The sequence below is a fragment of the Citrus clementina genome, unplaced genomic scaffold (assembly GCF_000493195.1).
Source record: "Citrus clementina cultivar Clemenules unplaced genomic scaffold, Citrus_clementina_v1.0 scaffold_1, whole genome shotgun sequence".
In the NCBI taxonomy this organism is placed as follows: Eukaryota; Viridiplantae; Streptophyta; class Magnoliopsida; order Sapindales; family Rutaceae; genus Citrus; species Citrus x clementina.
Window position 1 is genome coordinate 17,426,688 of NW_006263303.1, and position 12,242 is coordinate 17,438,929.

The window sequence follows — 12,242 nt, forward strand, 5'->3', positions numbered from 1 at the left end:
AAAAAATGCACACTATCACTACAATATTTACATATACACACACACACATACACTACAAGACAAGATTTTTCTGTCTTTTTGTGGCTTTAATTCTAAATTTTGTGCTATTTTCTATACATACATCATTATTCTTCCGTTGCTACTCATAGATAAATTATGACATCACAACATCGAATTTGTCTTTGGATCAAATCCAACTCAAGCTTCTAATATGCCATAAGCATTCAAGCACAAAACAGTCTTCTTATCCGCAAATACTTATCTACTAATTTTTATTTTATTTAAAAAAATTGAAATATTTAAAAAAAATCTTTTATATAGATTTTTAATCTCTTGTTTATTTATTGGACAATATTGGCATTTTACAAGTGGGCAAATGAAAAAGGAAGTAAAATATTGCTGTTTCATAGTTAAAAATAATAAAATGTTATTTTTTTTTTATAAGTAACGTGTAAAAATGTTATGCCTGTAAGAATTTGGTTGAATGATTTTTAAACAACTTTACGACGACTAATCCGAACTGATAATAAACACAAGAACACTTTAATAATTATTCTAATAGTTTATAATTTCAACGTAGGTGGAATTTATTTCTTTTATATATGTGTGTGTGTGTGTATAGCATTACCCTCCATTGAGTACGGTGTGTGTGACAAACGGACAATTGATACTAACACAACTCAAATACTTTTTTATATAAAAACTTGCACCATATTGATGGGGGAGACCATGCACATGAATATTAATTATAATTTTAATTATGTATGACTAGGAGACATTGAAGATAGAAAAGGGACCACCTTCGTAGCCATGTTCTGAGGTTCATGAATAGTTGCTCTGTCTCATACTCATATGCTGCTGCTTACATTAATAATCTAATCCATAGCTGTCTGTCTTTCTTTATTTTATTTACTCTTTTGTCGTTTCAATTCAAAAATATTATCATCAGTAGCACATTAAACATCTAAGCGTTTAAAAAAAAATGAAAAAAAAAATGCACCCAATTGAAGATTTTATATACTCAACTTTCCTGTGGCAAGTTACAAGCACAACCACTGAAAGAGAAGTGGTTGTTATTCAAGACCAAAGTAAAATGGTAACAGATTGAAGATTACATTCACTGGATGTGAAATCTGCGGAGGAACCATCTTCATTCTTCGTACTGATGCATACAGATACAAATCATAAAATGTGTCACTTGGGGGGATAGAGTTGTCATCAAAGTGCCCGAGCAACATTCTTGAACTCGTTCAAGCAAGATTGGAGTATCTTCTGGCGTTTTTCCAGAGACTTTCTTTCGTTTTGTAGCACATCAATGGCACCTGGTGCTACAAACATGTCCATGAATTTTTCATCATTCACGGCGAACAAATCCAACCCGATTGCCACCACAAGCCTCTCCCGGCTGTACAAGGAAGACAGAAAACAAAATTCTTGCATCAATCTATCATCCAAATCCAAAATAGTAAAACCAAGCACACGAAAAGCACACATGCATTAAACATCTACTCTTGTGCTTCAGTGGTGGAAAAAAAAAGTGTCAAATGTGAATGAAATATTGGTGCAAAATGCCAACACTTCCATTTTAACATTAATTTGGAAATACTAATAGTGACAGAGGTACTAGTTAGTTCAGAACTTGTAAGGCCTCTTGGGGTGGTACAAAGGTTTGGGGTTTGAATATGTAACACCAATACCGTTCTCAAAGTTTAGTTCATATTTTATGTGATTGAATGTGCTATGAGAAGCCAACTACTTCAAAAAGATAAGGAAGCTTACCATGGGGTTAAAAATCCGGAGTTTAAAGTTGATGCAACACTTCGCTCTACAAGAACTTCACGTATTCTTGCAAAATGCTGTGCAGCTGATGAACAGATTTCTGAGAATGCTGAGCTTGATCGTCCACCACTATCACCATTTCCAAATAAAAGACCACCATTTTGAACTCTTAAAAGTTCAGCATTCTTACCGCCTGCTATTCTTGAAACCCTTTTTTTGGGTCCAACTTCATTGTAGTTTCCTAGCTCCTTTTTGACAACACACACCACTTCACATGGCTGGTCAGGAGAAGGTGTCTCAGGAATAGTCAATTGGCATTCTTGAAGAGCAGCTCTGCCCTCCTCACCTTTCCCCGGAGTGGTTTGCTGCGTGCTCTTTTGTGGGGGTACATTTTCCTGATCTCTCATTGTTTCATCACGGGATGCAGCTGTGCCATCAGATAGTTCAAAACAAAATGAACTAACTGAAGCTTGGTTGAATCTATAAGAAGTTGCACCTGAACCAAAGCCTCCTTGACAGTCATTTTCATAACAAACCAGAGAATATGGGCTTGTAACAGAATCAAGGTGGTGTCGGACTAGTTGCTTGCAATGCTTTGACAGATCCTTCACAAATCTATTGTAAGCTTGCCTTAAAGAAGCATGAAAACTTACGTATCCATCCATATTTCCAGTTTTATTCCCATCTGAAAATCATAAAACAACAACATTTTGAAGCTACAAAAAATGAAGATCAAAAGAATGGCATAAATTGCACAAGTTGCTCCAAAATTTTAAAGGTTCAATTATCATTTCCATCCAACCCATCTGACAATCTGGACTCTAAACACCAACCCTTCCCTCCTTTTAGTACTTAAACTTAGGTGACTGCCGGCACAAAGTGCAATCACAGACAACTAAGAAACAGCAGCTACTGGTTTTCATAATAAAGTGGGGTAAAGAAACAACTACATGACTACAGATATCATGAATACGTGGAGAACTAGAGGATTCTTACATTCAGAATCTTGGTTGCAATGTCTTTCAAGAGCAATATCAAAGAGGTTTCCTAGGACAAAGGCCAGCCGATCACAAGCCGTGTCAAGAAGAGGGGCAAACCATGACCGGGCAGCAGCACGTGCAATCTCTGCAGCAGCCTCCATTACTCCTCTACCACCTCCTCGACCAGCATGGGCAAGTAATATATTTGCTACCTGTTTCAAGAAGAATAAACAAATTTACTAGATCACTGTCAATCATAATCATATCCTTTGACCTGCATGTTCATGGATTGTATTGGCTCTAGATATTTGTACCTTCTCCCTTGATACTTGGGGGCACTCAATGGAATATGCAGCACAACGGAATTCATGCATTACCCTCTCAAAAGCGGCTCCTCCATAGAGCCGAAGCGTTGCATTAGGAGGTTTTATGTCGATACTAACACCAGGCCAACTCCCAATACCACTCTCTGACTGTTCCTCCTCTGTTGATTTTCCCCATTGCTCAGGGGCAGGATCTGCTGCTCCATCAATCAAAGCTCCCTAATTTGATGACATGCATAGCAAAGTTTTTATATGATATTTCAATTTCAGGAAAGACTTTATATTACTAGAGATGATTCCAACTAAAGAATCTATGAATCTGGAAATTAAAATAATTGTACAGATCAGAAATTTCAAATAAAGCCATGAACGATAAGATATGTATATGATGTTGACAGTAACTACAGTCTTGTGTTACGCAAGTGGCTATATACACTAACCAATAACTAATCTGAATGACCACTCACCACATGAGTGCTGATAGAAGCTGCATACATCATGGCAAACCTGCGAAGCTGAGCAACGTCAGAAGTAGCCTGTATTTTAGAGTCCATTCTTGACATCTCAGTGGTGACTTCATTGCAACGCTGCTCAAGCAGAGCTAGAGTTGCTGGAGCAGCTTCTTTGTATCTCTTCTGAAGTTCAGATTCCAAGTAGTCCCTCAGACATCCAAAACCAATATATGGCTTGAACTTTTCTTCATCATATCCTCCCTTGATTCCATCACGTAGATGACGTAGAACTTCTACATCCACCTGAGAAATTTGCCTGCGGAATTCATCATTTGAAACAGTGTTCCTGTCTTTCGGCAAGGCCACAAAAAATGGGCGAGTATTCTCCCCAAGGTATCCACTGGCACTCAAATACCGATCTACTTCCCACCTGTCACTAAATTCCTACAATGATTTACAATGAATCATAAATAAAATTCAAGTCTGTCAGGTAGAAATATGCCAGACAATGTGAACAAGGCATCTCTACTCACTCTGTCAAACAATGTAGAAGGAAACAAGATTTTTCAGTCATTCATAGACTAAAATTATCCCGCATATAATAATTAAACCACAATCAACAATATTACCAGCGCTATGCATCTGATTGCAATGATGTTCATTTCTTTAAGCCCCAAATTGGCTTCTAAGAAGGGCAGAAAAAAAAAAAAAAAGCTTTTTACCTTGAGCCGATTATCAAACTTGGAGACAACAATTACTGTTCTTCTAAAGGTTGGATCAATTTCACGAATGGCATCCAACCACAATGACGAGCACCATTCCACACTACTCTGTTGGAGAAACACGAGAATCCTATGGGGAGGACTAGCCAACGATTTAACCATTGAAAGAATTTCATCTGGTGTATTTTCAGGCTCTCCCTTCTTTGCCTACCAAAAATTTTTCAAAACAACATACATTACATTCAACTGGCGACTAATAGTTTTCAAGCTTTAAAATTATTTTCCTAGTGTCTAAAATATACTACAACCAATGAAGTACCTTCAGAACAAAGCCTGGGGTATCTATTATGGTAAGATTTGGACAATGTGCATATTCAGCTCTCATTACAATCGGCTTAGGAGAAACCGATGTTTTCGTCTTCTTCAAAAGTGCCTCAGTTCTTGATTTTATGATATCTGCAATCGCTGATGCCAAAACAACAGGGCTTCCATACTCTTCAGAGTCTTCTTCCTGTTTTCGACGGTCAGTTTTCAGTATTGCTTGCAAATACAAAGTCATATAAACATCCAAACATAGAGCACTAGTGGTAAAGGCAATGTTTTTTCTAACAATCTACCCATCAATTCGAACTAACTATAAATTAAAAGCCACAGCACCTCAATCTCATTTTCAAACGAACCCTTAATACATTGGAATTGTTTTTGACAAACCTAACGTACGCAAATACTGTAAAGGAAATAATTAAAGAACATGCAACAAAATTATAAAAAAAGAAAATCCCAAACCCTTTGCTTACTTAGCAAATAGCAGGTGCTTATCAAACATTTTAATTATTGTGCTTTCAAAATTAAGCGGAAGTGCTATTGCTACAAACTTTATCACAATGTACAGCAAATATTACCAAAATAAAAATTAAAGAAATACTAAAATATTATCAGTAAATGATTAACCTGGAAGCGGCAACGGGGGTCGAGGGCCGTGGGATCGTGAACCATTTGCAAAATGAGGGGCCGTCGAGTACCCATCTCGACTTCACGCACATTGAAGCGAAACCCGAGAAGGGCTTCGAGGAGAGAGCTTTTGCCGTCGGATTGGCCGCCGAGGGCGACGATTTCTGGGATCGGGAGCTTCTCTCCGAAGGCGACGGCGGCGGCCTGGAGGCGGTTGTAGGCCTCGAACCGGGAGGCGCGAGTGGAGGCGGAGTCTGTGGCGGAGAGCTGGTGGTGGCGCTTTGAGTGTGATTTTTCCGAGGGGGTCTTTGTGGGTGTTGTTAGAAATGAGTTTGGTGTCGCCATTGATGGAGCAAAAGCGATGCGACTGCCGTAGATGCCAAAAGGAGAGGGGGAGAGAGAGAGCGTTTTAGAAGCAATTTGAATTTGAATTTTTTGACCGGTGAAGTTGAAGCCGGGAAATTCTGGGCCGGGCTTTTCTCTGCTCCAAAATATGGGCTGGGCTTTGCCGGTCACAAAACAATGGACTACGCCTTATTCCTGTGACTTCTAAATACACCCAGGAAGTTTTTTCAATGTTGAACTCTCCTGGTAGCCCAAAAAGCAAGGCAAGGGCCTTTTAAAATGGACCACTCGCTTGCCACCACTGACCTAAAATCACACCAGCAATGGGAATAATAAGATGCATGTACGATCTGCCATTATTACAATTCTTTGAGCTTTTGATGGAGTAATGAGAAACTCCACGTTCTCAGCAAAGATGTGGGAGAGGAATTAAGATGATTAGGACATCTTCAAAAAGAATAAAGAATATGAAAAATGGAAACCGATTCATGTTATGGAAAATTTGGACAATTTAGGGTTTCAAGTCACATGCAAACGCACGGTGATGGATCATGGATACACAGTATTAGACTATTGAGTATTAGACTTTCTTGGCTTGCGCCCGCACGGGCTTGTTTGTTTCATTGGCGAAGCCAGCATATGACTTCAAAAAAGTTTGAAGAGTAATTTTATGTAGTGTTTATTTTCTGGAGTGAGAATAAGAAGTGTAAATTCCTTTTACTCCACTATTTACTTATAATTTTTAAGGGGGAGTGAGAATCTCACTCTGTGAGTCCCACTTAATTTTGGAGTGGGGAGTGGATCTCTTTTTAGCCTTATATTTAAAATAAAATAATTAATATTTAATAAAATAAATAATATTATATTTATTTAAATAATATTATTTTATTATTTTATAAAATAAAACTATTAAATCTATTAAAAAATAATAATAATAAACATATTTATTTTATTAAAATTAATAAAATAAAATAAATAATATTATATTTATTTAAATATTATTATATAAATTAAATTTATTAAAATAATATTATTAAACATATTTAAATATAATATTATTATATTTAATTAAATATAATAATTTACATTGATTCTAAGTTGAAATTACTTAAAAATAATATTATTATACTCATAAAGAATTCATAATCTTACTATATTATATCTTTATTTGAAAATATAATATTATTATATTTATTTAAAAATAATAGTATCATATTTATTTAATTAATAATAATAAATATTTTATTCTAAGAAAATATTAATTTTGTACTATTTATCAATAATAATATTTCATTTGTGTTGCTATTATTAATAATTTTTTATTTACATAATTCACATTAAAATTAATAAAAAATTATGATTTACATAATTAAGAATATTAATAATTATTATTAATTTTGTAATTAAAAATTATAATTCTTTAAATAAGGGTAAAATTATAATTAAAACCATTTACTCATAATCTAAAACAATGTAAACACATAAATTGAATTTTGGTTTTAATTCCATTCTCCTATTCCAGTGTAAGTAACAACCTACTCACACTCCCACTCTTCACTCCTAATCTCAGGATTCCCACTCTTCAGGATTCTCACTCCAATTCAAAATGTAAATGCTACCTAAATCAGTCTATAATTACTTTGATTTATTGAAAATGCCCTAACTTAGTATTATAATTATTAAAAATTTCTAGATAATTTTGAAGAGTTTGAAATTTAACTCTCGTTAAAAAAAATTAAAAATTTATTAGTTATTTCAATTCTATAACCATGAATTAGCCATATCTAAATGAAGACAAAAAAAATTTTGAAAAAAGGGTAATAAATAATAAGCATGAAACTATAAAAACATAAGTTTCTCTATTTTTTCCTCATTTTCTTCTTCTTCTCTTCTTAGTTGTATACATGAAACTGTTGTATGTTATCGTATTTAACAACGAAATCATAGCCACTCGGCATTTGGTCGAGTGGTCAGGGCTGATGCCCTCCAAGTTGGAGGGCAGCAGTTCGAACCCCCACAATGCATTGTGGGGTATTTCCTTCCTCAATTAAATTTGAGTGAAGGCAGTCTTCTTCCTTACCCAAGAGTGAGGAGTGGATATCTCTCGAATAGTCGAATATTTGAGAGGGTTAAAATCTGGGCAGCGCTCCATTAGCATTGATGTAAGTTGGTTTCAGTCATAGTCTGATTTGTAAATATTAGTTATATTCTCATGTAATATGAGTTGTAATCTGAGCAATAGTCTCATGTAATAAAAAAAAAACAACGAAATCATCATACATCGTTTCCAAAACACAAAACCTTATAGGGACAAAAGTAATCAATAAAAACCTATCAATAAATAATAATATAATATAGTTATAGTGTCATATATATATTTTTTTTGAATATTTTGAAATTGTAACGTATCCTTTTATTTACAAAAGAAAAAAAAAATTTGTTAGGAATGAAAAACTTCACCCGCTAAACATAAATTCTTACTCTCTATTATATATTACTACTGTATATTATTCAGACTCTGCCTAACGTCTTCACGGTCAATTAAACTGAATTCGTGGATAAGCCCCCGTTGAATCAATTTTCCGACTACGTCCCGAGGCTTCTTGTTAGACTGCCAATTGCGTACACTCAAAATTGGGTGCACATGTTAGAATGCCGGTGAGGTAGGAGCTCTCCGGGCGGCGTCAACTGCTAATCTCATAATTTTCATATTATTTATAGAATTACACTCCAACATTTAACCAAAATGATAATCTCATGATACAAAATATTCGTATACATAATATATTGTTATTTTAAAACTCTTAGAATTAATATGTTGATTTTTACTATCAAAAGTTATTTGATGAACATCAATACATCGATAACATCTTCATTTTCAAAATCTTTTTGCTTGTTATGTTGTTACGTTCAAAGCATTGTTTTTTTTTTTTTTTCTAAAATTTAACTTGCATACTTTGACGTGAAAGTAATTGATTATCAAATATGAGTAGTTTTCTGGTAAGGGATTTTAAAGTGCGGAAAAATATGGAAAAATTTTAAAACCGTATGACTTTAAAGACTTACAGTTTTAAACTTTTTAAAATCATGCAGTTTTAAAACTTTACTGCACTTTCTCGCATTTTAAAATTTCGGACCGAAACATTTCTATATCAAAGATACGTAAATTCATAATTATTCTAGGGACCTACTCAGGAGACGCAATATTAATTTTATTTTTTTTGGGTTTAAACAAACAATGAAAGACTTGTTCATTTTTTTCTCCGTACTTGCAGGAAGTTGAGGACTCGAGGCATTGTATGAACTAAGGTCATGTTTGGGAGTTAGGATTAAGCATGAGATTGGATTAACTTTGGGATTAAATATTTTATCCCATGTTTAGTACTTTGTTTGGATTGGATTAGGGAGGACTAAATTTAAATTTAGTCCTTAAATCATGGGATTAACAATCCCAATTTATAAGTGGGTTTAGATGGGATTAGGATAAGAGAAAAAGATTTATTCATATTTCTTTCATAAATAACACTATTTTTTACTTGTAACCTAAAATTTAATTAATTAAACCTAAATTTTAATTAATTAATTAATTATTTTATTCATGATTTACTTCAATTTATTTTTTATTTTATTTTTATAGTCTAATTAAATTGGTATTTTTACTCCAATAAAATTAACTATTTAATAATTCGTTATAATAATTGATTTTATTAAATTTAATAATCACTAATGTAATATTAAAAATAATCATGAAAATTAATAATACAAGTAAATAATTGATTTTATATATACATTATTTGCTAACTTTTTGATAAAATAAAATATATCTAAAATATCTAATAAAAATTAATTAAATAGTTTTATTAATTTATATTTGTTTATTATAATTATGACTACCCAATAACTAATTTACTACATATTTAATGCTCTCACTAATTACTTTTAATATACTCTTAAATATTCATAAATATTTTTTGTATTTAACTATAATTTAACATGTCTAATCCGATATTGTCCCAACATAATACATCACATAATATAATCCAGCTTAATCCAATCCAACTTAATATAGCTCAATCCTAATAATTAGTCTAATCCAATCCAGCGTACCAAACGCAACCTAAATGAAAATGCCATAAAGAAAACCTAGAATTACGAAAATCCAAAAATTCAAAAAAAAAATTAAAAATACTCATATAATAATTAAGAAAGCGATTGTTGAGCCAACACGCGGAATCCCGGTTGGGGGTTGGTGAAAAATTAGTGGGCAATTTTTTTTTTTTTGAGATTAGTGGGCAATTGAAGCAATGCATGTGTGATAAATAATATCACAAATTAATTAATTATAACTCACAAAGTCAAGTCAAACAATATGCGGTCATCAATTCGTGCGTTCTCGATGTGTTTACTAAGCGATGTGACTCCCGTAGATGCCGAAAGGAGAGGGAGAGCGACAGAGCGTTTTAGAAGTAATTTGAATTTTTTGACCGATGAAAAGTTGAAGCCGGGAAATTATGGGGCGAGCTTTCCCGGTCTCAAAACAATGGACCACGCTTTATTCCGATAACTTCTAAATTAATTAATTAGCTTGCCTCTTTTTTTTAAAAAAAAAATTCTTTATAATAATAATAATATAAAATTTTAATTTAATCTAGTATTATATAATATTAATTTTATTTTTAGTTTTTTACATTATAATTTATTAGTAAATTTATAATTTAATATAATTAATAATATTATTAATTTAAATAATGATATAAAATATTATTACATACACTATAGAACTCTTACTTGGATTATTTAGCACAATTCATTTTGTTAGTGAATATATTATAACATTTGTATCACTTTATTATTTTGTTATTATCTTGTGGTATACTGGTATGTATAAATTTTGATTCTATATCCTAAGATGACTTTTGAACTAATGTTGTAGGTTTTAACTATTTATTTATGTTGTTATATTATTAGAGATTATTTGATTAAATTATTTGCTTCGATCTTTATTTCACGGGTCATATATTTAGAAAATACTAGGGGTGTTAACTGTTCAAAATCCAATCCGATCTACTCAATCCATCTGATCCGTAGAAATTTGATCCGTAAAAATCTTATAAATGGATTGGTGGATTAGATTGAATTGAAAATTTGAAAATCCGCAGTCGGTAGATTAGATATGAATTTACTTCTGTAAATCTGCAAAAATCCGCAAATACGCCAAAAAAAATTATTTAATAAAAAAATAAACTTGTAAATGACATTAGTATTTACTAATAAATAAATAAGTTGCAATATAGTTACATTAACATCATATTATATCTTATCCGATAATAATATAAAATTAAAATAATTAAATAAATAGATATAGCTTCCTAAGTAATTAATTTTCACGTACTAATCTAAACAAATGAGATTTTTTTTTTCTTTTTGGTGTGTTATATTATGAAACTTTGAATGTAATTTTCTAGCTTTATTTAAACAATTAATTAATTTAAATCTTATTTAATCTTGAATTTAATTGGTAGGAAAATTATTTTTATATTAATTTTTTTGTTTAGTTAATTCATGGATAGGACATAATTAAAAATTTTTAGTCTGCAAACCAATCCTCAAAATGGTGGATTGGATATGGATTGGGTCAAATCCATATCCGATTTGTAAATGTATGGATTGAATTTCACCAATCCATGGATTGGATTAGATTAAAAATTTATAATCTGCAAAATCGTGGATCAGGTATGGATTAATGTCTAATTTACAAAATTCGATCTATGAACACCCCTAGAAAATAATGAAAAATAAATGTTATACTTTTAAAATTTTAAGGATATAGGTTTCGACCTTGATGAAGAATTATGATATTTTTTAATATTTGCACTAAAAAGTTTTTGTTAAATTTCTAAAATTTAAGACTTATATATTTAGTATTATTCTAAGTATTAATAAATATTATTTTCTAAATATATAATTTAAATTAATCACAAAAAATTAATAAAATACTATGCAACACCAATTATAGTATAATTAAAAATTAATGCAGTACAACGTTGTACCAAACATTGTATAATATTATTATAATACAATACTAATATAATATATCATAAAATACAATACACCAGAATTAAAATAATTAAATACAGTATAATACAATATAATGTGTCAAACGCACCCTAAAATCACATAAGTTGTGGGATAAATAAGGTATACTTACGATATGACATAATTACAATTCTTTGAGCTTTTGATGGAGTAATGAGAAACTCCACATTCTTAGCAAAGATGTCGGAAAAAATTTTTCAAAATAATTTTAAATTTTTAGACTTTCTCGCCTTGTTCCTGGCGTGGGCTTGTTTCATCGGCGAAGACAGTACAGGACTAGTTGGGACACATGCCCCAACTGACTTCGAAAAAAAATTTAAAAATAATTTTAAATCAATTCATAATTACTTTGATTTTATGATAATGCTCCGGCTCTGTATTAAATTATTAAATTTCTTAGATAATTTTAAAGAATTCCAAATTTAACTATCGTTAAAGAAATAAATTCTCAAAATTTATTAGTTGTTTTGATTCTATAAACATGAATTAATCACACCTAAATGAAGATAAAAGAAATTTAACAAAATTAGGTAATAATTAAAAAACATGAAATTATAAAAATATAAGATTCTTAATTTTTTTTCCCTTGTTTTC

At 31.5% G+C, this 12,242-nt stretch overlaps 1 protein-coding gene across 1 annotated transcript; it reads right to left on the reverse strand.

Annotated features, from left to right (window-relative positions):
• Nucleotides 1-984: 984 nt before the first annotated feature.
• LOC18053699 (dynamin-related protein 5A) lies at nucleotides 985-5,611 on the reverse strand. The gene is made up of 8 exons (XM_006451764.2): nucleotides 5,208-5,611; nucleotides 4,576-4,767; nucleotides 4,257-4,463; nucleotides 3,550-3,978; nucleotides 3,074-3,301; nucleotides 2,776-2,971; nucleotides 1,780-2,464; nucleotides 985-1,405 (listed from the first exon to the last, which is right to left on the reverse strand). Exons 1-8 carry the CDS (start codon nucleotides 5,550-5,552, stop codon nucleotides 1,219-1,221), a joined length of 2,469 nt encoding a protein of 822 aa, XP_006451827.1. The 5' UTR covers nucleotides 5,553-5,611; the 3' UTR covers nucleotides 985-1,218.
• Between the last annotated feature and the right edge of the window lie 6,631 nt (nucleotides 5,612-12,242).

Bases quoted from the DNA above. Each gene is read 5' to 3' on its own strand.
- LOC18053699 (XM_006451764.2), bottom strand. From the start codon at position 5,552: ATGGCGACACCAAACTCATTTCTAACAACACCCACAAAGACCCCCTCG. The intron at 3,979-4,256 runs GTAAAAAGCTTT...AAATCATTGTAG, and splicing joins AGTTTGATAATCGGCTCAAG to GAATTTAGTGACAGGTGGGA. The intron at 1,406-1,779 runs GTAAGCTTCCTT...TTCCTTGTACAG, and splicing joins TCCGGATTTTTAACCCCATG to CCGGGAGAGGCTTGTGGTGG.